Source organism: Scyliorhinus torazame, chromosome 7 (genome assembly GCF_047496885.1).
Source record: "Scyliorhinus torazame isolate Kashiwa2021f chromosome 7, sScyTor2.1, whole genome shotgun sequence".
In the NCBI taxonomy this organism is placed as follows: Eukaryota; Metazoa; Chordata; class Chondrichthyes; order Carcharhiniformes; family Scyliorhinidae; genus Scyliorhinus; species Scyliorhinus torazame.
In genome coordinates this window covers 281,665,246-281,692,168 of record NC_092713.1, presented here as the reverse complement: position 1 = coordinate 281,692,168, position 26,923 = coordinate 281,665,246, and the positions used below count along the sequence as shown (strand labels likewise).

At 45.5% G+C, this 26,923-nt stretch overlaps 1 protein-coding gene across 4 annotated transcripts in view; it reads left to right on the top strand.

Annotated features, from left to right (window-relative positions):
• Positions 1–26,923, top strand: part of LOC140427072 (protein Shroom1-like) — a 145,575-nt gene that overhangs the window by 55,468 nt on the left and 63,184 nt on the right. For 3 of the 4 annotated variants that reach the window (XM_072512550.1, XM_072512548.1, XM_072512549.1), the window contains exons 2-3: positions 19,198–21,882; positions 23,196–23,263. In XM_072512550.1, the coding sequence (XP_072368651.1) occupies positions 19,285–21,882; positions 23,196–23,263 (2,666 nt within the window). In that variant the 5' untranslated portion in view covers positions 19,198–19,284. Of the gene's footprint in view, positions 1–4,856; positions 4,916–19,197; positions 21,883–23,195; positions 23,264–26,923 lie in introns of those variants that run through there. The other variant, XM_072512551.1, reaches the window with a different exon arrangement.

Sequence of the window (26,923 nt, the reverse complement as noted above, 5' to 3'; positions counted from 1 at the left end):
TATTGTTAGAAAAACAAAGGTAGTTTTAATTAAAAAAATTTTTTTTAGAGGACCCAATTCGTTTTTTCCAATTAAGGGGCAATTTAGCATGGCCAAATTGACCTACCCTGCACATCTTTGGGTTGTGGGGGCGAAACCTACGCAAACACGGGGAGAATGTGCAAACCCCACACGGACAGTGACCCAGAGCCGGGATCGAACCTGGAACCTCGGTGCCGTGAGGCAGCAATGCTAACCACTGTGCCACCGTGCTGCTCACAAAGGTAGTTTTTAAGGGCTTTGTTTGTATTGATAAGCTTTAAAAATAAGGTATGATTTTTTGGTGATAGGTAACCTAGGAACTGCGAAATACAAGACATGAAAACTCAATAAAAACCTTTAAAAAAAGGTATAGTTTGGGTTTAATTTAATGTTTCTGTGCCGAGAAGGGTAAAATCTACAATTAGATTCATGCTGGGCCAAGGTGTTTGTACATGTGGGGGATGCTTAAGTTCCAACTGTGTCTCTATTTCTGAGAGAGGGTTATGGATTAAGAAATAATAAAAATAAGTAATTGCTTAGTAGCAGGGCCACTTTCCAGAGGGAAGGGATTTCCTTTGTTTATGGTTTTTAGTTGAATTTGTTGGCAGTTGGAGACAGGGCACTGGGGAGGGGAATGAACATCTCTCAACTCTGCCAGGAGAAGCTGGACAGGAGAAGGGAGGTGCATAGAGACATGCTCCCAAGTAATTAGTAACAGTCCAGATAACCAGGGAATTGGGACACAATCTCTAGGGCTGAAGTTAAGAGAACAGAGAGCAAGTATTATTCAGAAGAACTCAAGGAAGAGTAAACAAAGTGTTCTGAGTTAAAGAGACCGTTGCAGTAACTAGATTTAAAGGTGGCCAGCAGACTTCAGAGGTAAATGAAACATGTGATGCCATTTTACTAGGATTGGGGGAGAATTGAAAGTTAAAGCAATTGTGACCAGTTTGCACAGCAGTCAAGACAAATGCATCTTATATGAAGAGTTGGACACTTGGACTGGATTTGCAGTTAAATGGAGTAGAAGCTTTGTTTAAAAGTGACATTTGGAAAACCTGGACTGGATTTTGGAGTGCAAACCACTAAGGGAAAGCATCATATTGAGAGAATGTTTTAAAGCGAGTTTTTGGGAGTGGTGTTTGGGAACTCTCATGTGACAATCATTTGAGGGGGATTCTGAAGAGAAATCCACAGACACTAACTTAGATTCAGAGTGGAGTGTGTATTTGACCACAGTCGACTTGTGTGCTTAAATGGGACCTTGTGTGTTAATGAGACCATTGCAGCTTAAGTTATACTTTGTCACTGTCTGTGTGGAGTTTGCACATTCTCCCCGTGTTTGCGGGTTTCACCCCCACAACCCAAAGATGTGCAGGTTAGGTGGATTGGTCACGCTAAATTGCCCCTTAATTGGAAAAAAAAATAATTGGATACTCTAAATTTTTTTTAAAAGTTGTACTTTGCAATCCATGTAAATCCTAAAACATGTGTGTAATTAAGCTAAAGGGGAAGAAAAGGAATATTGTGTAATAATCCAACTTTTCACATTTTTCCAGTTTGGGTATAGATTTCTATATTTTATCACAATTTAATGTTTTCAACTCATCTCAAATGACGGACTGCCTGCAAGGGTTGTCGAAGCAAAAATCATCAACTCATTCAAAAGTGTCTGGATGTGCCCCTGAAGTGCCACAACTTGCAGGGCTGCAGAATGAATGCTGGAAAGTGGGTTTAGGCTGGGGGGCTCATTTTCTGGTCGGCAGGGGCATGATGCTCCAAGTTGCCCTTTTTAGTGCTGTAAACGTTTGATTATTCTGAATCAAGAACAGGAACCTAAGCTGATTTTCCCATTCTTAAGGTAAGGGACATTGAGGTCAATTCCAGTAGTCTGACAATCACCCCTGAATGCAAGGTGGACAAGGACATATCGTCATGGAGCTTTGGAAGATAAACACTGCAGGGGAGGAACAACCCGGGGGAATGAAGCAGCACTGCCTGGGAAAAAAGAGGATAAATCAGCCAATAGTTTCAAACAAAGGGAATCGAGCTATTTAGAGAAGCATTAAATATTACTTTGAGCACCAGCCCCCGAGACTTGCAAACGTGAGCCATCAATGAGCTTAAATCTGCATTTGTCCCAATTAGCAGGTGATACAATTAAACTCAAATATATCTGAGATTTGTTGGCACATCGGTTTAGGATCAAAGCATGTCTTTAGTCAGCCTTTGGAACATTTAATTCATTCAAGCAATTGGGAAAGGAACTTTTCTTAATTCGCTTTGCAGAGGTGATCTCATTCTTCACACCATGCTTCCTACTGGAGGCCTAAACTGCCAAGATTATTTTAGAATTCTTTATAACAGTGTGTGTGTAGTGGATCACTGCTGATGGAATGCTGTTTATAATCTGACGTGCTGCTGCTGTTTGGCTGCTCTCCATCTTCACCCCCAGTTGCAGTCGAACAGTACCAGGACTGTCCTCCTTTGAAGTCGGGCAAGAATGTGGGTCGTTTTTGTTTTGTTTGTTAAATAAGGGATGTCAGCAAAGAAATATGTCATTCTGGCTCTCTCTCTATGGATGCTGAAAGGCTCACGTCATTCAGGTTTCCTGTGAGCCGCTATTGCACCTACTGTTAACCAGTGTCAGTTCATTAGCTCTAGACTTCTGGTGAGTTTTGCGCCTTTTCTTTACCTCACGGCGTTAACCGAAATAACTGTGATTAGAATTTTCTACGGTAGTAATGTATAGTAGTTTGCAGGCTGGAATGTAGTTCCACTTATTTGCTGTGTGCTCGACTCAGACACACAAAAGTTCTGTAATTCTCCAGCCTCTTGCACCAAAAGATCTCCTCGCGGTTCTGAAGTGCATTTGTCAGCTTGCACATCAGTGTGCAACTTTTTAAACAAGGGGTAAATGATTCTCTCGGCAAAGACCTGCTTGCATTTCTGCACCGTGGAGAACATTGCATTTGTCCAGATAGGAGTTGTTTGAAGAGAGGCTCTCTGCGGAAATCATTGCTCCGCCTGTGAAGACGAGCTGATTCTGAAGTAACTAACAAGGAGCCACTCGCTGCAGTTAATTTATTTTTAAAGGTCAGTGTTGTCATGGTAATAGCTCCCAAGGAATTTTACCATGTTTATATTTCCAAGTCGAGCACAACAACACGACCAGTGATGAGACTGTGTCACTCTGCTGATTCCATCGCGCTATAAATGCGTTTCAATTTCAAACTTTAACATGTGTACGCTTTTTTTTTTAAAAAGCGAAATGTTCAAGCTTGCTTCGTCCCCTCTGTGGTGGTACTCCTGTTGTGCTACTTCACTAAATATGTAAGCCTGATCGTGCAATGGTTGTATATTTAGCACTGTTCTGCCATTTGTGCTAGTTCTTTTGATACAGCACATTTCTATCTTGCCAAGTAAGGATAGAATAAACACAAGGATTTTGTTAACATAGCACCTTTCAACTCCTCAGGACATCACAAAATACTTCCCAGACAGTTAGGTGTTTGTTTGAAATGGTCACTGGTGCTTTCGCCTACTTGACAATCAGTTGAACAGAGCAAAGGTGCTGTGAAAAGCCTATGGAATAAATAATCAGTTAATCTGTTTTGAGGGAGCTAGCTGAGGGGTATGTATTGATCAGGACACTTTGAGAACTTGGGGCTGTTTTTTAGAGAGTGCCATGCGACCTTTTATGGCTAGTTGAGCAGACCCACACGGTCTGAACATCACATCTCATAGAATCTCGACAGCCCATCGTGCCTGCACTCATTCTCTGAAAGAGCATCCTACCCAGGCTCACCTCCCCATCCTATCCCTGTGACCCCACCTAACCAGCACAACTTTGGACACAAAGGGTTAATTTTAGCATGGCCAATCCACCTATCCTTCACATCTTTGGACTATAGACATAGACATAGAAGTTACAGTGCAGAAGGAGGCCATTCGGCCCATCGAGTCTGCACTGGCTCTTGGAAAGAGTACCCTACTAAAGCCCACACCTCCACCCTATCCCCATAACCCCATAACCGAGTAACCTCACCAAACACCAAGGGCAATTTTGGACACTAAGGGCAACTTAGCATGGCCAATCCACCTAACCTGCACATCTTTGGACTGTGGGAGGAAACCCACGCACACAAGGATGGGAGGAAACCGGAACAACCGGAGGAAACCCACGCAGACACGGGTAGAATGTACAAACTCCACACAGACAGTCACCCAAGGAATGAACCTGGGTCCATGGTGCTAGCCACTGTGCTGCCCCATTTGAAAAGCTCCAGCTTCCACCATGCAGTTTTCCGCCAGCACTGCGCTGAATGGTCAGCCTATATTGTGTACTCGAGTCTGGGAGAGGGACTTGAACCAACCTTCCCCCTAAGCTGCATGCGTGCGCGGTCATACAGAAATCTGAGAGGTGCCACACAGGCCCCTCATGAGTTGTTTCATTTAAGATGAAAGAAAGTGAGTGCCCAAGGACCATAGGTTGCTCTCCACCAGTCAGCATTCTCTCTCAAAAGTGGTGATTTAACCTGAGGATCATCGATCACTACATCTCAGGCAAGTGGCAAGGTTAAGAAGGTGGGTTTCATGGATAACCTCAGCCGGTACGGGAATTGAACCCACGCTGTTGTCATTGCTCCGCATCATGAACCAGCCATCCAGCCAATTTAGCTAACCAAGCCTCAGGTAATGTTACATATGTGTTGTCACGCAAACAAATGTAACGTATCGCACATTTCAAATAAACAGGCCACACACAGGGAAAATGCAAAGGGAACATTGTTTTGAACCTTTATTTTCTGATCCATAGGCTGCCACTCAGCTAAGATGCCATTAGGAAGCATTTTAACCAATGTTAAATGCTGATTGTGTCTAAGGAAATGAGGTATTTCCAGTTTTTATTCTTTTAAAAGGGTAATTATACAATATTAATAATGAAGGGCAAGATGAGACGGTAGATGGTTGGAATTCTGTTTCTTGGGCAGTATCTTTAAAGGCCGTGCACACTGATGCAATCTCATGAATGGTTTAAGGGTTTCTGTGTTCATGTAATCCTAAACTTATTTCACAGCCATTGGGAGAAAATAGTCACAGCACAAACTGCTTAAGGTTGGCATTATTGACATTAAACTATTTAAAAACTATTTAAACTACAGCTAGATCTGTAGCCCCAGAACTTCAGTTCAAATAGACACATGGGGTTCAAAGTCATTGATCATGTTTCATAACAGAATTAACATTATTCTTGTTATTAATACACCATACTTATAATACTGAAACCTGGCTCCAGCTGAAGGAAACACAATATAAAATCCTAAACATACAAATGATGTGATACTTCAGTTTGGTTACATTTTTTTGCAGCTTTTATTCCAGAGCTAAAGGTACCCAGAAAACACAAGTTTCCTTCATGGATGTCCTTTCTGAGTAAATGTATGCCTAAAACTTTAGGAATAGCAGGACCCAAAATCACGAGGTAGAATTTTTGGATTCTGACCCCGTCTTGCGTCGGCCCCTGAGAGCCGATGTGATTTTAAACAGGCAAGTCAATCCACCAGGGGGTGCACTCGCTGTCCAAATAGGGGCAACAGAGATGGGGAGTAAGTGGGCTGCAACGAGACATTGATGTTTTAAAAAGGAGCCACCTGCCATTATTGCGGTTGCCAGTTTAATGAGAGATGGCACAAGGAGAAGAACAGCGGGCCACCAGAACAACAGGCAACCCAAGCCAGTGTGGTCTTGAGGTTCACTTGGAGGCAGTGTCAGAACTCCATCACATTCTTTTCACAGCAATCATCAGGAAAAGGCCCGTCTTGGCTGGAGGTGACAGCAGAACTGAAAGGACTAGTGTAATAAGGAGCATCTGGGTTCAGTGATTTTCTTTCCTTATTATTTGATGGGATGTGGGCCTGGCTGACAAAGTCAGCCTTTGTTGGTCATAGATAATTGCCCTTGAAGTGAATGGCTTGCTAGGCCATTTCAGTGGGGCATTTAAGAGCCACAACCCAGCCTGACATGGCCAGCATGTGTTTAATTAGAGACATTGCTGTCGCATGGAACATCATTGCTGTCACATAAAACATCATTGCCGTCACATAGAACATCATTGCCGTCACAAGGAACATCATTGCTGTCACCTAGAACATCATTGCCGTCACAAGGAACATCATTGCTGTCACCTAGAACATCATTGCCGTCACAAGGAACGTCATTGCCGTCGTATGGAGCATCATTGCTATTGCATGGAACATCATTACTGTCGAATGGAACATTATTGCTATTGCATGGACCATCATTGCTGTCACAAGGAACATCATTGCTGTCACATGGGACATCATTGCTATTGCATGGAGTATCATTGCTGTCACATGGAACATCATTGCTGTCACATGGGACATCATTGCTATTGTGTGGAGCATCATTGCTGTCACATGGAACATCTTTGGGCAGACTGTGTTGCTCATACAATGGTTCTGCTAGCTGGACTCCTCTGGCGCCGCCCTAAGCTACTGATTGGAGTTTGTGGTCTACTGTATCCTGCATAATCTCACAATCATGAAAGCACAGCCCTGGGCATTAGTTTTGTAGTTCTTGAACCTTATCAGTGCCTTTGCTCGTGCCTGTCAATGCAGACTGCTGCTACCCTTGCATGGAACATCATTGCTATTGCATGGAACATCATTGCTATTGCATGGAGCATCATTGCCATCACAAGGAACATCATTGCTTACCTCAGTTACTGACCATGCAGCTATTTCTTGGCTAGGTACTCAGACAAATTGCACCACAAAGCAACCATTCCAAAAAAACTTTTAACAGACAGATCATCCAATATTCCAGAAAAAGTCTTCTCATCATGCTTGTGCATTCCCTAGGTCCCTGTCTTACAGAAGACGTTGCCTGGTGTAGGGCTCCTACACAGTGCTATCCCTGTGGCTGTGAGGGTAGCAGCAGTCTGCGCTGAGAGGCAAGCGCAAAGGCACTGGTAAGGTTCAAGAACTACAGAGCCACTGCCATTTTCCTGAGCAGTCCTTGAATAATCAGAGTAACGAAACACCCCAACACAAATAAACACCCCAAACCCCGAGATAAACACCCAAATCCAAAATAAACACCCCCCAAAAAAAAGAATAATCAGAGTAACCAGTTGGAGACTCGATTGCTGGAAGAGGACAAGTTGGTTTAGTTGGCTAGACGACTAGTGCTTGGTTCAAAATAATACCAACAGTGTTAGTTTGATCCCTGTTCTAGCTGGGATGGACTTGGAACCTGCCTCCTCACCCGACCTTGAAAATAGAAGTCCGTGGCAAGCCATCACTGGAAAAGAAGTAGCCAAGGAACGAGCTCAGGCTGACCCGGTCGCAGAAAACGAACCGACTGACTTTGGGCAGAGCACAAAAGAATGAATATTGGCAGCATGGTAGCACAGTGGTTAGCACTGTTGCTTCACAGCGCCAGAGTCCCAGCTTCGATTCCTGGCTTGAGTCACTGTCTGTGTACAGTCTGCACATCCTCCCCGTGTCTGCTTGGGTTTCCACCGGGTGCTCCAGTATCCTCCAACATGTCCGAAAAGATGTCCATATTATGTGAATTGGACATTCTGAATTCTCCCTCAGTGTACCCGAACAGGCGCCATAGTGTGGCCACTAGGTGATTTTCACAGTAACTTCATTGCAGTGTTAATGTAAGCCTACTTGTGACAATAATAAAGATGATTATTATTAGAAGGAGATTGATGCAAGGCTGTGGTATCCTGCAAGGAATTTTCCCTTCCAGATTTAGTTCCCATCCACAGCTTTGTTGTTTTTGTAGTGCATGGTTCCTTTACCTATATTTGTGCAACCACGTGCATTATCACGGAGCAACGTCTACACGGTACCTTAAAGGCTGCTGCACAGCTGTACACATGTGCACCTTTGCAGCAACATTGCTTGCAAGACGTCTTGAGCATTGGTACCTGCAGCCGTGACAGCAAAGTGAGGTGGCATGACCCTTGGTCTAAGCTTCCACCGTAACGCTCAGATATTTTGTGGCTCCTGCATGTGCTGCATTGAAAGCTGAGATGTCGGCCTTCAGGCGCTGCATCATGCTTAGGTCTGCAAGTGTTCTTCTGGACTTGGCCAATACCTCCTTGGCTTCAAGCTCTGCACAAAGCCCTGTGCCAGATTGAAGTCAGACTGGTCCAACCTACTTGTTAGTGACAGCAGAATTTATTGCAAGCCACGCAACAATTCAAGCATTCTGTGTGCATACCCTTTCTCTGTATGTCTTCCCACCAAAGTTCTTATTTCAATCTACCCTCTGCAGCAAAACTCACATGTGGCCCTAGCCCATTGCCTTGGTTGCAGGCCTGTCACGCCCAATGAGTCACCAAATACACACCCTGCCTCTGTGCTAACCTCTAAAGAACGCACATTACCATGTACCTGAACTGGGGGCTGGGTGTGTGATGTTTTGTCATCATCACTTTGCTGCTCCTCTTGGATATAACCTTCCCATGCCACTGCCTGCCCAGATTGCAGTTCCCAAGTATCTGAAAGGAGAAAGACAAAATATGTCCTTAACCCATTTCCTTGCTTGCTCCCAAAAACATTTCAAATTGAATCTAATTCATGGTCTCCACAAGCGAGACATGCAAGATCCAAACTGGCAAGAAAAGGCATTGCACCTCATTTTGGGCTTGATCTGACGCTTCATCTTATCCAACTGGCCAAGAAGTGTTTGCTCTGTCCCTAAGTGCCAAACTGGTTGGCTGGTTGACTCCAACTCTGCTTACAAGCTTCTCTCCACTGAACAGCTTATATTTTAAAGTAAGAGTATGGAGATTCAATGCAGATGAGATGTGTCAACCTGGCATCATGTTTTTCATGAACAAGTTCACAATTTTATCATGCACAGCACATGTTTTATCTTCCATTGCAAATCTATTTCTATTGTGCGCATCATTTATTACACTATTGCCAGGTGTGACCACTGCTCTGATCACATCTAACGTGAAGATAAAAGTAAGAAGCTCGCCAGTGTTGCGTTGTAAAGCTGCCATTCCATAGAATCCCGGCCATTCGGCCCATTGAGTCTGCGCTGACCCTCTGAAAGAGCACGCTACCTAGGACAACTCCCCGCCCTATCCCCATAACCCCACCTAAACTTCACATCTTTGAACACGAAGTGGCAATTTTAGCATGTCAATTCACCTAGCCTGCACATCTTTGGACTGCGGGAGGAAACCGGAAGAAACCCACGCAGACACAGGAAGAATGTTCAAATTACAGAAACATGGGAGCCAACCTCCTAGATAACTGATGTACAAATCCCAGTCAACACCCTTTGCTAGTGTTTTCCTGATCTAGAATTCTGCCAGGACAGCCATCTAGTTTTAGATTGTCCAAAATGTTTTCTTAATTTGGACGAAAGGGTAGGTGCATGTACATAATTGTTCCTCCAGCTCCCTGGCTACCCCATGTTAATCAGAATTGACATCAAACTCTGATTATGTGTCTATAGTTATTTTGGGGCATTATGTTTACGTATGCCATTATTTTGCCTGTGGGTAGTAGCATGCTTACCTCTTTAAACTCCTTTAGGATTTCTACAGTGTTGCGATTTGGCACAAACTTTCTCTTTTTGCCATTTCTTACTCGCTATGCTCTTTGACATCGAGGGAGTCTGGATTGGTGAATCCCTCACTATTTCTTTGTGATGTGGAGATGCCGGCGTTGGACTGGGGTGAGCACAGTACGCCGAGCAGAAACTTATAGCCAAGTTCTGCACACATGAGTGCGGCCTCAACCGGGACCTGGGATTCATGTCGCATTACATTCATCCCCCACCATCTGGCCTGCAAAATCCTACCAACTGTCCTGGCTTGATACAATTCACACCTCTTTAACCTGGGGTTACCCCATCTCTGGATCTGTAAAGATTTAATCACCTGCTAATGGTCGCATTCCTAGCAATGTTTGGCATCTTTGAATTTGTCTATATATGTGTTTCTGGAACATACCTCTTCATTCACCTGAGGAAGGAGCAGCGCTCTGAAAGCTAGTGACATCGAAACAAACCTGTTGGACTTTAACCTGGTGTTGTAAGACTTCGTACTATTTCTTTGTGAGAACATATTTGATCTGAACCTTTAGCTCATCTTTGAATGGCCCTTGCTGCTGCTATAGTGATTTGTTTTCAGTCCACTTTTTGCCAAATCATATGGACTGCAGCAGTTCAAGAAGGCAGCTCACCACCACCTTCTCGAGTGCAATTAGGGAAGGACAATGAATGTTGGCCGAGCCAGCAATACCCACATCCCATGAATGAATTTTTAAAAAGTCTCAGCTCAGCAAAATTGGCTCATTGCCCAAATTAAAACTTTTGCTCTTGTTTATATTCTCCTTTTTCACATTTTCTCCCAAATTTACACCCACCAGCAACAAACAATAATCAGTAACAAATATGTCAATCCCCATACCAATAACAAAGATCCCATCCTCCCACCAAACCCCAAACATTAGCCCACGTGTTCACATGAACAAATGACAAAAAGGAATCCGGAATCACCCATAGTCACCATCAACACACACCGCCCCCCTCCACCCAACCCTCCCACCCACCCCCCCCAACCAATGTTCGATGTTATCCAGTTCTTGAAAGTGCATGATGAATAACCCCCATGAATTGTATAACCCCTCCATCCTTCCCCTCAGTTCAAACTTAACCTTCTCAAGAGTCAAGAATTCCAACAAGTCCCCCCTGCCACGCCAGGGCACAGGGTGGAGAGGTTGCTCTGCTACCTATCAGGATCCGCCTTCAAGCGATCAACGAGGCAAAGGCTACAACATCTGCCTCAGCACCTGTTTCCAACCCTGGCTGGTCCGACACCCCGAATATGGCCACCCAGGGGCCCGGGTCCAGTTTCACATGCGCCTTCCAGCAATCCTCTAGCTTTGGACAGGACCAAATCATATGAACGTGATTAGCAGGGGCCTCCTCAATGTTCACACACATCTTCTACTCCTTCAAAGAATCGGCTCATCCTCGCCCTCGTGAGTTGTGCTCTGTCTACCCCCTTCAGCTGTATCAGCCCCAACCTCGTGCACGAGGTGGAGGCATTCACTCTCCGGAGCACCTCACACCAGAACTCCTCCTCCATATCCTCTCCCAACTCTTTCTCCCACTTTGCTTTGATCCCTTCCAGTGGTGCCTTCTCCTCTTCCAAAATAGCTCCATAAACCGCTAACACTACCCCCTTCTCCAGCCCCCCTGTCGTCAGCATCTCCTCCAGCAATGTGGAGGCTGGCTCCACTGGGAAGCTCTGTATCTCCTTTCTGGCAAAATCTCAAACCTGCATGTATCTAAACATTTACCCCTGCTCCAGACTCTACTTTGCTTCCAGCTCCTTCAGCCCTGCAAACCAACCCCTAAGAAACAAATCTTTTTGTGTCTTAATCCCCTTCTCCTCCCATTTCTGAAAATTTCCATTCCTCCTCCATGGCTCAAATCTGTGGTTCCCCCGAATCGGCATTTCCCTTGACCATGCCCCCAACCCGAAGTGTTGGCGAAACTGCCTCCAAATTCTCAATGAAGCTATTATTACGGGACTCCCTGAGTACTTCCCCAGGGCTATCGGGAACGGTGCTGTTGCCAGTGCTTTCAATCCCGACCCCCTGCACAAACTCTCCTCCATTCTGACCCACTGGGAATCAACCCCTCTGACCCAGCTCCGCGCCTTCTCCACATTCGCCGCCCAGTAGTAATACATCAGGTTCGGAAGACCCAAACCCCCTGCCTGCCTTCCCCTCTGTAGCAGCACCTTTCTAACTCTGGCCACCTTCCCTCCCCATATGAACGAAGTAATCCTTCCCTCAATCTCTCTGAAAAAAGCCTTTGGCAGGAAAATCGGCAGGCATTGAAAAATAAACAGAAATCGCGGCAGCACGTTCATTTTAACCGCCTGTGCCCGACCCGCCAGTGACAGAGGGAGACCATCCCACCTTGCCAGATCAGCTTTCATTCTCCCCACCAAACTAGAAATGTTGTACCTGCGGAGCCCCCCCCCCAAATCCCGGGCAACCTGCACCCCCAGGTACCTAAAGCGAGTCCCTGCCCTACGGAATGGCAGCCCCCCCACACCTGCCCCCACCCCCGGCCGACACACCACAAAATACTCACTCTTGTCTAGATTTAGTTTGTACACCGAGACAGGCCCAAACACTCGAAGCAGCTCCAATAATCCCCCTAGCGACAAACTCGGTTCCGACACGTATAACAGCAAATCATCGGCATATATGGACACCCTATGCTCTATTCTCCCCCCCCCCCCCCCCCCGCACTATTCCTTTCCATAGCCCCAAACTTCTTAATGCGATGGCGAACGGCTCAATCGCGAGTGCAAACAGCAGGGAGGACATAGGACATCCCTGCCTAGTCCCACGGTGGAGAGAAAAGTTACTCGAGCTGATGTTGTTTGTGCGGACACTCGCCCTCGGCTCCTTATATAGTAGCTTTACCCAGTTCACAAGTCTTGGTCCAATCCCAAACCGCTCCAGAACTGCCATCAAGTACCCCCATTCTACCCGATCAAACACCTTCTCAGCGTCCAATGCCACAACCACCTCGGTTTCCTTCCCCTCTGCCGGTGCCATAACGACGTTCAATACCCTTCTAACGTTTGAAAAGAGCTGCCTCCCTTTCACAAACCCCGTCTGATCTTCACCTATCACCTTCGGGAGGCACTCCTCCAAACTTACCCGCCAGTACCTTCGCCAATACTTTTGCGTCCACATTCAGAAACGATATGGGCCTATACGACCCGCACTCCGTCGGATCCTTATCTTTTTTTAGCAACAGGGCAGTCGATGCCTGCCCCAAGGTTTGTGGCAACACCCCCCTCCCTATTGCCTCTTCAAACATCCCCACGATCAGGGGTGCCAGCTTATCCTTGAATTTTTTATAATATTCCACCGGAAACCCATCCGGCCCCGCCACCTTCCCCGACTGCATCCTCCCAATCACATCCTTTATCTCCTGCTCAACTATTGCTCCTTCTAATGCAGCCCTGTCCCCCTCCCCTACCCTCGGGTACTCTAACCAATCTAGAAATTCCTGCATCTCACTGTCTCCCCCAGGTGGCTCTGACCTGTACAACCTCTCATAAAATTCCTCAAAACCGTGTTAATCAGATCCGGAGCCACCACCAATTTCCCTGCCCTATCCCTCACCTGAACAATCTCCCTTGTCCTGCTTCCCTCTGGAGCTGACCTGCTAACATACTTATCTCCATGTTCGTAAACTGCACCCTAAGGGGTTAAGGGGTCGGAATACCCCCCGGATCTGCCACCACGTTCTCCATCTGGAAGCGTATTCTTTTGCTGACCATTACCGCTACCCCTCGAGCCCTTCCGTCAAATCCAGAGTGAAACACCTGACTAACCCAGCCCTTTTTAAGTCTCACCTGGTCCTTCACCCTCAAGTGAGTCTCCTGCAGCATTGCTACATTGGCTTTCAAACTTTTAAGATGTGCAAGCACCCTTGACCGGACCTCCTAACCCCCTCACGTTCCACGTGACTATCCTAACTGGGGGTCTCTCACCCCCCCCCACCCTTCTTATCCACCCCCTATCTATTATTAACATTGAACCCCTTCTCCCCCCTCCGAACACCTCCTCCTACATTTCCTCTCAAAAAAACATCAACCAGCATCAATCATTCCCCCCCCCCCTTCCCCCCCGTCTCATAGGCCCATCGAAACCTGCTAACCAGGCTCCAATGTCCGCAGCCCTCCTCTCATCTCACCTCCATTCATTAGCCGACTTTAGTTAGCTAGCACGGGTGGCTCCCCCCGCCAAGATATACCTTCCGCACCCACCCAGTGTCTTTACGTTTTTGATCACTGATCTAAATCTAGTAGAACTGTGATCACTCCTGTAATACCCCGCACAGGACCTAAGGAGTGGGAATGATTATCTTCCTCATGGCTCTTGTGGAGTAGCAGCTCCCCCACTGAACATAGAACATAGAACATTACAGCGCAGTACAGGCCCTTCGGCCCTCGATGTTGCGCCGACCTGTGAAACCACTCTAAAGCCCATCTACACTATTCTCTTATCGTCCATATGTCTATCCAATGACCATTTGAATGTCCTTAGTGTTGGCGAGTCCACTGTTGTTGCAGGCAGGGCATTCCACGCCCTTACTACTCTCTGAGTAAAGAACCTACCTCTGACATCTGTCTTATATCTATCTCCCCTCAATTTAAAGGTATGTCCCCTCGTGCTAGACATCACCATCTGAGGAAAAAGGCTCTCACTGTCCACCCTATCCAATCCTCTGATCATCTTGTATGCCTCAATTAAGTCACCTCTTAACCTTCTTCTCTCTAACGAAAAGAGCCTCAAGTCCCTCAGCCTTTCCTCATAAGATCTTCCCTCCATACCAGGCAACATTCTGGTAACTCTCCTCTGCACCCTTTCCAATGCTTCCACATCCTTCCTATAATGCGGCGACCAAAATTGCATGTAATACTCCAAATGCGGCCGCACCAGAGTATTGTATAGCTGCAACATGACCTCATGGCTCCTAAACTCAATCCCTCTACCAATAAAAGCTAACACACCGTACGCCTTCTTAACAACCTTCTCAACCTGGGTGGCAACTTTCAGGGATCTATGTACATGGACACCGAGATCTCTCTGCTCATCCACACTGCCAAGTTCTTACCATTAGCCCAGTACTCAGTCTTCCTGTTATTCCTTCCAAAATGAATCACCTCACACTTTTCTGCATTAAACTCCATTTGCCACCTCTCAGCCCAGCTTATCTATGTCCCTCTGTAACTTGTAACATCCTTCCGCACTGTCCACAACTCCACCGACTTTAGTGTCATCTGCAAATTTACTCACCCATCCTTCTACACTCTCCTCCAGGTCATTTATAAAAATGACAAACAGCAGTGGCCCCAAAACAGATCCTTGTGGCACACCACTTGTAACTGGACTCCAGTCTGAACATTTCCCATCCACCACCACCCTTTGTCTTCTTCCAGCTAGCCAATTTCTGATCCAAACTGCTAAATCACCCTGAATCCCATGCCTCCGTATTTTCTGCAGTAGCCTACCGTGGGGAACCTTATCAAACGCTTTACTGAAATCCATATACACCGCATCAACTGCTTTACCCTCATCCACCTGTTTGGTCACCTTCTCAAAGAACTCTATAAGGTTTGTGAGGCACGACCTACCCTTCACAAAACCGTGTTGCCTATCTCTAATCAAATTATTCCTTTCCAGATGATTATACATCCTATCTCTTATAAACCTTTCCAAGATTTTTCCCACAACAGAAGTAAGGCTCACTGGTCTATAGTTACCGGGGTCATCTCTACTCCCCTTCTTGAACAAGGGGACAACATTTGCTATCCTCCAGTCTTCTGGCACTATTCCTGTAGACAAAGATGACTTAAAGATCAAGGCCAAAGGCTCAGCAATCTCCTCCCTAGCTTCCCAGAAAATCCTAGGATAAATCCCATCCGGCCCAGGTGACTTATCTATTTTCACACTTTCCAGAATTGCTAACACCTCCTCCTTATGAACCTCAAGCCCTTCTAGTCTAGTAGCCTGAATCTCAGTATTCTCCTCGACAACATTGTCTTTTTCCTGTGTGACTGCTGACGAAAAATATTCATTTAGCACCTCTCCTATCTCCTCGGACTCCAAGCACAACTTCCCACTACTGTCCTTGACTGGCCCTACTCTTACCCTAGTCATTCTTTTATTCCTGACATATCTATAGAAAGCTTTAAGGTTATCCTTGATCCTACTTGCCAAAGACCTCTCATGACCCCTCCTGGCTCTTCTTAGCTCTCTCTTTAGGTCCTTCCTAGCTAACTTGTAACTCTCGAGCGCCCTAACTGAACCTTCATGTCTCATCTTTACATAAGTCTCCTTCTTCCTCTTGACAAGTGTTTCGACTGCTTTAGTAAACCACGGTTCCCTCACTCGACCACTTCCTCCCTGCCTGACAGGTACATACTTATCAAGGACACGCAGTAGCTGTTCCTTGAACAAGCTCCACATTTCCATTGTGCCCATCCCCTGCAGTTTTCCTCTCCATCCGATGTATCCTAAGTCTTGCCTCATCGCATCATAATTGCCTTTCCCCCAGATATAACTCTTGCCCTGCGGTATATACCTATCCCTTTCCATCACTAAAGTAAACGTAATCGAATTGTGGTCACTATCACCAAAGTGCTCACCTACCTCCAAATCTAACACCTGTCCTGGTTCATTACCCAGTACCAAATCCAATATGGCCTCGCCTCTCATTTGACTATCTACATACTGTGTCAGGAAACCCTCCTGCACACATTGGACAAAAACGGACCCATCTAATGTACTCGAACTATAGCGTTTCCAGTCAATATTTGGAAAGTTAAAGTCCCCCATAACAACTACCCTGTTGCTTTCGCTCCTATCCAGAATCATCTTTGCAATCCTCTCCTCTACATCTCTGGAACTTTTCGGAGGCCTATAGAAAACCCCTAACAGGGTGACCTCTCCTTTCCTGTTTCTAACCTCAGCCCATACTACCTCAGTAGACGAGTCCTCATCAAACGTCCTTTCTGCCACCGTACTACTGTCCTTGACTAACAATGCCACCCCTCCCCCTCTTTTACCACCTTCCCTGAGCTTACTGAAATATCTAAATCCCGGCACCTGCAACAACCATTCCTGTCCCTGCTCTATCCATGTCTCCGAAATGGCCACAACATCGAAGTCCCAGGTAGCAACCCATGCCGCAAGTTCACCCACCTTATTCCGCATGCTCCTGACATTGAAGAAGACACACTTTAAACCACCTTCCTGCCTGCCGGTACACTCCTGCAACTTTGAAACTCTACTCATGGCCTCACTACTCTCAACCTCCTGTATACTGGAGCTACAATTCAGGTTCCCAAGCCCCTGCTGAACTAGTTTAAACCCTCCCGAAGAGCATTAGCAAATTTCCCCCCCAGAATATTGGTACCCCTCTGGTCCAGGTGCAGACCCATCCCGTTTGTAGAGGTCCCACCGACCCCGACTGAAGTGCGGGGGAACTCCGTTCAGCTGTGTGTAAAATGTCAGCCAGTAAGACATTGACCGAGAAGGCATGGCCCGAGAGTCGTATATAAGTTAATTGTAAATAAACCAAAGTTTGTTATTCTTACTCAGTGTGGACTACACATGTCCTTATGAAAACTACAGGTATCAGTAAAATACTGTCCAACTGGTACCCCTTTCACCTGCCCAGGTTCACTCCCTGATACCAAATTCAAAAATTTACCCCTCTCTCGTTGGACTTCTTATGTGCTGGCCAAAAACGGTTCTGAAAGTATTTTGAGAATTCTGCACTCTTTTACAGTGTTTATTTTACACTGTACTTACCCCAGTTAATATTAGGGCAGCTAAATCCCTTATTGCTGCTTGGGGACTTGGATTTCCACACTTTATATCCCTGCCTCTCACCTGCTTGGGTTGCCATTCTATATATTCCTGCCTCTCGCCTCTGCTCCCATCCTCACTGCTGCAGCTGCTGGAGATACCTTAGCCTGTCACAGTTAAAGTAAAAAGTTTCATACTTAGAAGATTCAAGTGATACATCATTGAGAGGTGTGTGAGTGTGTCATGCTTCCTGTTGTTGGTACCTTAAAGCATCAGCTAGCCCTGGTATCCAGCATTACTATTGGGATTGGCCATGCTAAATTGCCCTTTAATGTCCAGGGATGTGCAGGTTGGATGGGGTTACAGGGATACGGCGGGGGAGTAGGGTACTATTTTAGAGGGTCGGTGCAGACTCGATGGGCTGAATGGCCTCCTTCTGCTCTGTAGGAATTTTTACTCCATGTTGGTGGAATTTGGAATACGCTGCCTGGGAGAGTGGAGGAGGTAGATTCCATAGGTTTCAAAAGAGAGCTGGATATATATTTGAAAGTGATTAATCTAGAGGGCTGGGGAACGGGACTAGCTAGGTAGCTCTTTCTGGAGAAATGATGGGCCGATGGCCTCCTTCCCTGCTGTAAGATTCTATGATTGCCTTGTGCAATTAATCTCAAGAGTGTTGAAATTCTTCTTGTTGTTGCAATGGCATAATGCAGCGAATTAGATGATCAAACAAGAATTTCACATCATTTTCTTTTATAAGTTAAATTTTTCCTTCATTTGATTGAAATGAGTGATTGGTTTCTGAGTGATGCTAAGCCAGGCAGCTCAGCTTCACAGCGCCTGGGACCCAGGTTCGATTCCCAGCTTGTCTGCACATTTTCCTCTTGTCTGCATGGGTTTCCTCCGGGTGCTCCGGTCTCCTCCCACATTCCAAAGATGTGCAGGTTAGGTGGATTGGCCATGCTAAATTGCACCATAGCATCCAAAGGTTAGGTGCACTGTAAACTATGATTTTATGATTCACCTGCTCCTTCGGCTAAGGAATCATTGGTCTATGTGACTGACTGTGAGAAAAAAATAATAGTTTGAAGCATATTTCACCCCCCCCCACCCCCCCCCCCCCCAGATAAAGAAAACTTCTTTCTCCTTTATTCCTCCCTCTTTGTTGCGAAATACCTGGACTTTGCTGAGTACCTCTCCACAGAGCACCAGCTGATTTCTGCAACTTCATGTGCTTGGAACCTCAGCTAGCGACTGGCACTGTGTGCAGTATATAACATTTCTAATCTAGGCCATGCCCATAAATATATCACAGTTATTGACACTCAAAGTATTAGCTTGGGAGCATTGTTGCCTCTGATTACAAAGTTGCGGGTTCAAGTCCATTTGCTGACTTGAGTATACTGTCTATTGTCCCTCTGGTGCAATACTGAGATATTGCTGGATTGTGAGAAGTGGCTTCTTTCAAATTACATGTTAAAATGGAGCCTGCTATCCATTCAGGTTGACATGACCGATAAATGACCCTGTTCCAAATGCAGGACATTTTCCTGGTCAACGTTCCTCCCTCCCATGGTACCAACGAATTGCTCATTAGTTTAATTTTCTATCTGTGGGATGTTGCTGTATGCGAGATTGGCTGCTGCATTTATCTACATGATTAGAAGCACTTTGGGATGCCCTAAAACTATGTTAAGCTTATGCGCATTCTTGCTTTACATGGCAGTAAGTGCTTTAACTGTAATTAATCTCCTTTCAGAAATCGTTTCACCTGAAGAAAGTAAACGAACCTTTGCAGCCTCCTTTGGAAATGATGAATATCAGATTACAGAACAACAGCTGAAGCATGAACAGGTTTGACCACACAGCAGCCACCTCCAGTCACTTCTCTCCCGACAGGCTCACTGGCCACTTAGACCAGGCCAGACACCATGGTAGCAAAGGGGACTCTGGGTACAGTTCCTTCTCTACGTCTTTCATTGCTCCAGATGACCTGTCTCTAGCTCATTGTCGCAAGAGTCCTGGACAGTCAGGAAATGTGTTCCATAAGGCTCCTGCCTCACAGGTACTACAACAAACTGACACAAATCTGACCTCAATAACCTGTGATGCTGGTGTTATGGGAACTGAAGAGAGACCTGTGTTCCCATCAATGGAGAACGCCAATAATAATGGTCATGATGAGAAGTATAGTTGGCCAAACCCACCTCCTCCACCAACGCGCCGTGAAAGTTTCCTAGTTGCCCGGCAACATGATGGCCTTGGTAGCTATTACGACTATGATGGGCCATGCCCACAGGATGCGACAAGGAGATCATCAATTGAGACCAAGACAGAAGGGATGACTATTGAAAATAATCACCAGTCTAGGGAGACAATAAACCTGTCCCTTGATGGACTTCCTTCTGATCATGGACAAGTCTATTCCCAGGCGCCATGGTGTAGACCTCCTTTAAACGTTACGGGCTTTGTGGGAAAGTACAACCATTCACTTGAAGGTGCGGACAATTTTACTTCCAAACAGCCTGCGAAGGCACCTCAGAGCAACGCAACTGGTTCCCCTCCTTCCTTTATCCATCACAGCTCTGGTGTCACACTTGACTGTGCGGAATCACAGCAACAAATCTGCAATCTACCCTTGGCACACGGAACTAAGCCAGCTCCCATTAGCCAGCAGCACCTTGAGCTACCACCTGTGGTAACTCCTGGTAGTCCTAGTGAAAGCAATCAGAAAGCAGCACTATATTTTTACTTCGCTAACACATACACCCACACATCTACTCGGGAGCCCAGGCCAGCAGAAGGCTTTTCAGGCCCTATCCTGGCTAGGGATCCAGAGAAGACTATAGAACCCCAAAGATCTGAGGTAGATCCTAAGTTTCATGTCACGAGAGGTAGCAAAGAGAAACAAGAATCTTTAAATGAGGTGAATGCCAGACACTTAATACCTCAGTCACCTAGACTCGACTTACAACTGACGTGTGGAGAACCTGGGTTTAGAGGGCATGGCACCATCAGCAGCAGCCAGATCTTCTACTGTGGACCCGAAGAAAAGTCTCAGAACCCTAAACCACATCCTACAGTGCTTGGGTCAGCAATGCAGAGCAAGTACACAAGCCAAAGGCAAATGAGAAATAACACAGACAGTGCAGGATTTCAAATAAATCCACATTCGGCTGCAAGAAATAGCTGCAGTGGTCTAGAGAACGATTCGTTAAGGCCAACAAGAGAGTTATGTGCTAATGGTGCAATCACTGCTGAAAATACTCCAATGTTGCATCGACTAACTATCGAAAGCACAAATATGGCTACAAATGCAGCACTGAATACGGCACAGAAAAGGCAACTCACTGAGGGGTCAAAGGAGGAATACAGACAGAGGGAAGGAAACCGAGATTTGCGCAGGGGGTTCCGGAATAAAATAGCACAGCTTCGAAAGTGCAAGAGTTCTTCCCAGCTCTTGGATGAATCCACTGAACTCAACCAATTGAATGAAGAATCTGTGGATGTCTCTGGCTCACCGAATGATTCTTCTAAAATTGCTTATAGAAACCAAGTAAAGCATGCTCAGACTAAGGTCCTGACGGAGACCTCTTTTAAACGCAGAGATCTCCAGTTCAGTTGGCCAAACCGAGTTAAGCAGAAGGCTACCGAGAGGCCAAGCATTACACATTTTCGTACAGTCTCTTTGACAGACCCCAGTCATTTCCCTGATGATTCAACAACCATGACCCAGTTATCACAAGTATTCCAAGAGGATGTAGGATTTAAACCTCCATCGTCTCAGCACCATGCTGCCCGTGTAGGGAGCAGGAAAAGACTGACGTTGCAAGAAAAGAAAATGTATCATTCAGAACCTGAAAAAATAAACCAATTGGGTGTGCCCAACAGTTCAAGAAAATACACTCCTTCATGGGAGCAAGAAAAGACCTTCAACTTCCCAAACACACACGGAGAGAGGAGCTTTGTAGCTTCAAGGCGGCAACTGTTTGAGATGACGTCTGCAGCGGCAAATGCATCGTCGGGGGGGTTAAAGCAGATCCAGCACAAGGCATTGGTTGAGTACGTGGATCGCAAGAGAGGTCAGAGATCTTGTAGCACAGAACTCCTTTGTGACCAAAGACAAATGGTAAATTCAACCCAGCACAGGAGGCTTTCCGAGTGGAGTCACAATCCATGTTCCAGCGTCAATCCTGCAAAAGGGCAGAATATATCTCGACACAAGTCTGCAGAGATACTGTGGGAACCATGGGATAACCTGTCAGCAAGCCCTGCCGTCTGCAGGAACATATCTCCCACCTGCGAGAGCCAACACTTCCAAGAGCAGGAAGATGGCGTTACTATTTCCGGAACGTTTGCCTCCACAGAGAATTTGCTAGACCAACCAAAATCTGTTCAGTTTGTCAGGCGCCCGAGATCAAAGTCATCTCCATTGTCTTTACAGGTATGTATTCACATTACGTTAGCTGTGGTTGAGTCGTTCTCATTTTTGCGTTGCTATGGGCTGGCCCCTAAGTGGTGCAATTGGTAGAGCTCCTGCCTCTGAGCTGGGAAACTCTGGGTTCAAGACCCACTTCAGAACTTGTTGGCCACAGCAGAGCCCAATGGTGCTGGTGCCCTGTCTGAATAAATGAAGAGGGTAAGTGGCAGGAAGGTCATCTGGTTGTAAACCCACCTGCCAAATCCAAACATTTGTGGTTGATGTGAACAGTGACCAACCAGGCTGAAAGAGGAAGCATGGACTGGGCCCTCTGAGTGCTAAGTCCAGACCCAACGGATTCTAAGTGGATTATGGTCCGATGTGAGGTGATTACAGATGAGAAGCAGAGGATAGGAATCCTGAGAACAGTGAGAGCTCTTTGCAAAAATTGTAAAATAATTTGAATATAGAATTTGAGATTTTAGAAATGTTATGTAACTAAAACAATCAAGAATCTCTTAGTTCAAAAGTTTCTGTTACACATCAACAAATTAGACCCAGGGAAAGCTATGGCTAATGCTGTTCCTCTTGCAAAATTTCTCATTTAACCACAGTAAAATCTGAGTTTGAAAAGAATTAGTAGCACACATGTTAGTTAGATGATTTGTTAAGAATGGTAAGTGTTGTTACAATCCTTTTGAATGTAAACAAAGTGACACTTTTACTATGATCTATAGCATTATGTAGAATTACATAGAATATAGAGCAAGAAACAACCCAATTAGTCTGTATTGGTGTTTGCCCATTCACCTTATTGTCTATTCTCTCACTTAATTTCCTTTGGAAAGCATCTGAGCTACTTGCGTTAACCATTTTCTGTGGTAGCAAGTTCCCTTTCTAACACTTTCCAAGTTAAGAAATGTCTCCTTATTTCCCTATTAGATTTATGAGTATCTAAGTTATATTGATGGCCTGAGTTTAGGAGTTTTCCACAAGTGAAACATTTTCTCCATATTTACCATGCCCAATCCATTCAGGATTCAGAAGGCCTCAATTGGATCAACTCCACGTCTTCCCTTTTCTCAAAAAAACAGCCTGTTCAATTTTTCCTCTGAAGTGCAATATCTCTGTTCTGGCACTCTCCTAGCAAAACTTTTTTGCACTATTCCCAGTGTTTCTATATTCTTTTTATTGTATCAATACCAGACATTTGCACTGTATTGCCTGTTTAATGTTCCCTGATGAGGGTCCATCATGTGTCTTCAAAAATGTATTGAATTTAAATCAAACAAATGAAGGAGTATGACATGTTTTTATTAAGATTTTTTCTGGTGCAGAAGGATTCAGCTCCTGCTCTAAGCTCAGAAACACTGAGGCAAATGGACAGCAGCAACAACTCTTCCAGGTGAGTGACAAGACATCTGACTTTTGAAAAGAGCATGTCATGTGCTTTAAGCTGCAACATTGCACAGGCAGAATTGAGCTGAAGGAGCATCTTCTCGCTGACCTAATGATGCCCTCCTGACCCTGTTGTTCAGCCTGAGGATCGTTCCATGTGGGACACAGATCTGTGGCCTCAGTCAGAGAGTTGTGACCATCTTGGGATTGAGCCATTCTTGGGTTTGTCCAATGCCCGCAGACTCTGCCAAGACAGCAAGGAGAAGACAGCCAGAATATATCTTCTGATGCAAAAGCTATTTTAATGTTTTGATACCGAAAGTGTTTTTAGGGCGGCACAGTGGTTAGCATTGCTGCCTCACGGCACCGAGGCCCGGGTTCAATTACAGCCCCGGGTCACTGTCCGTGCGGAGTTTGCACATTCTCCACTTGTCTGCGTGGGCCTTGTTATGTTCTTGTGCGGAAACACTTACTGAGTTGGCGCACTAAAGAACATCTAGTTCCAGACTAGTTAATTTTATTCTAGTATAATAAACTGTAGGATGAAAACTAATGCTATGAAACTGGAACTAATACAAACCTGACTGACCACGATGGTTTCTCCTCAAGATTCCCCCCAGGCTTCAGTGTCACATGCTACTACTTGCCTGACACCTACTGGTCGGAGGCTATATATATTTACACAAACACATGTTAATTCACATCACTACAGGTCTCACCCGCACAACCCAAAAAGATGTGCAGGGTAGGTGAATTGGCCACGCTAAATTGCCCCTTAATTGGAAAAAAAGAATTGGGTACTCTAAATTTTTTTTAAAATTGAAAATGTTTCTCCTGGCGCCTGTGTGTGGCAGCACTCTGAAATTAATTACATAGGCCCCTCATGCAACCCTGTCCCATTTCTTTGTTTGGTGACTTATAAGAATGTGTTTCCTTGTCCATCATTGCAGAGGCCGTGTTTGCCTCATTTGCGTGTCTCATGGGCAGTCATAATTTCAATTGCTAGAACCAAGCCACAGAAGGTGTAAGGCAGGCAGTCAGACCATGGTAATCATTCCCAAGTTGCTTTCCCCTCTGCCTGTTCGAGGTCCAACAATAAAATCATTGGGGCACAGGTGGAAATCTTATCCCAGTGCTGGAGAGAGACAGGAGTCGATGGGCCAATAGATCAGCAACATAGTAAGTTACTTTGATATGACTTTACGTCAAAACTTAATGTGCTGATGGAAATGAGCTTGTCAAACACTTTCAAATTGAAGAATGTATCTCTTTACATTACTTATTAGTTTGGAAATAGCCAACAGTTCAAACACCATAAAACGTCGGCGTTTGCATAACATGGACTGTTTGGATGACGAGCTCTTTGTGTGATGGTTACAAGTTGGAAATAACAATACTAAATATTTCGAAAATATTTTAACCTATTAAAGCAGTGACTGTAGGCATAAGCCATGAGATGATATCTGTGCGATTCAACAGAGTATTCTACGTAGGGATATCGTTCCCCCCAAAAAAACCACAGCTATACCGTAGACAACTGCTGTAACATAAGGCAAGGGCCACATGGGGGAGGGGGGGGGGGGGTTTACACTAAATTTAGGAGGAAATTTGTCTTCATCATCATCTGAAAAAGATTTGGAAATTGGCAAGAAAATAATCCATAAATACAACTCTGAGGAGGCTATAATGAAAATGTACAATGCTTTGGTCAGGCTGCACTTTAAATTCTGTGACTCGTCCTGTTTGGTGAGAAGTGTTCAAACAAAGGATCAAAAAGGCTGGTCCTTAGCATCAAAGTTTTCTGCTTTCAGAGAAGATTGGTATATACAAGTATATAAGAAAAATTAAGGGAATGGAACAGGTCAGTTCTTAATATTCCTTAAAATTAAACTGTGAAGGGTAGGTTCAAAGGAGTGAAAGGTAAATTGAAAACACATTATCAGATGGTTATTTGTGCAGCAAGTGATTAACACATGGAATTGTCTCCTGGATAGAGTCACAGAGGAGGGCAGGCCTGGAATAATTTGGGAAATAATTGGCTGCTGCAGTGGAGAAAATGTACAGTCTTTCCAGTTGGAAAATCTAAGGTGTTTTCCTTATTAGCGGCACAGGAACACAATAGAAAAAAATTGTGCGGCTATGAGGAAAAGACAGGGGTGTGGGACTGGCTGAGTTGCTCTTGCAGAGAGCCAGCATGAAAACGGCAGGCCGAATGGTCCCCTTTGGCCTGAACTGTTCTACAATTCTTTGGTCAGTCGATATTTGCAGCAATCTAGAGAAATTCACTCATTCACCAGCAGAGGATGGTGTCAACTCTGTCATAACATAGCCCTATGAGATGTATGGGGTCATTTTAATTGGATCCTCATGTTCCTTGTGATATTGGATTCTATTTACCTGTGATTATTTTCAAATATCGCGGTTCTGCACTTAGAAAATTATTTTTCCAGCTCCTTTTGGAATCATTAAAGGACAAGCCTTTAGCTTTAGCTGGAGTTATTATTAAAGTTCTATTCCATGGGCGTGTTCCAATGCCCATGCTGCGCCTGAAAAGCAGCTCGTGCAGCATGGCCGGTGAAAGCCGAGAGACCCCTTTCCCGGGATCTACATTGCATGCAATGCCTCGCATATCCAACGTGTCCTCGCGAGACGATCACTTTTTGGCAAATCTGCATATTAGAGCGAGACAGTTCGGACGGGATTCTCCGGCCGCGACCGCCACAATCCTGCCCGAGGTCAGTAGACTTCTCCATTGCCCGCCTCTCGTCCGTGGCGTTCTTGCGGCGAGCGGGGCACAAGAATCCAGCCCTTAGTCTCATTCTAATGTTCAGATTCCTGAGGTACCTGAGGCTTTGGGATTCATCCCCTTCACCTTGGAGATATTGGGGCTGAGTGCTGTTTAGCACTGGTCCCCACAAATAGTCGCTTCTCGGCCTTTTGGCTAAGATCAAGTGTAGTTTCGTTTGATCGAGGGAAGCTGAGGATTTCGATGTCGATCGTGGATTGGAGAACTCGGAGGAATTGAAGTCGTCAAAGAGGAAACGTTTGGAGCTCGGCTGCTATTGGTGGATCTACATGCTGGCCTAAACCTCTGGTAGCTGATACAGTTCAGGCCCAACGCACGAGCTATGGATGCAGCTGCATCCCGACCACCAGGCTGGGGAGTGCAAAACACTGTCCGAGTCACAGTGAAGAAAGCGGAAGGAGAGTCACCTGTGGACCGGAAACTCTTCGTGAAGCGGGTGCTGCTCGAGTGTTGTGGGTTTAAAGCAACAGATATCTTCTGCTTGCAAAACTTCCCCAACAATGGGTATTTTGATGTCACCTTCAAGAGCGTCGCAGCGTGCATCAAATTCTTCAACGTCTTCAAGGAAAAAGGTAACCAGAGTCCCCTGTCATTCCTGACTGCAGAGCCTCTGTTTACGCTACCGTCGCAGCAAAACCGGGTTGGTACACTGCACACGTACAACCCCCACGTCCCCGTGTCTGATGTGCTCACGTTCCTCGCTAGGTACGCTGAGCTGAAAAGTGACAGCGTGCAAGTGAAAGACACCTTTGGCATCTGGACAAGTGAACACCAGATCAAGGTGACTCTGAGAACAGACGGCAATGGAACCATCTTGCATCCCCCCTCCAGTTTCGCCATTGGAGGAAATCGTGGCTACCT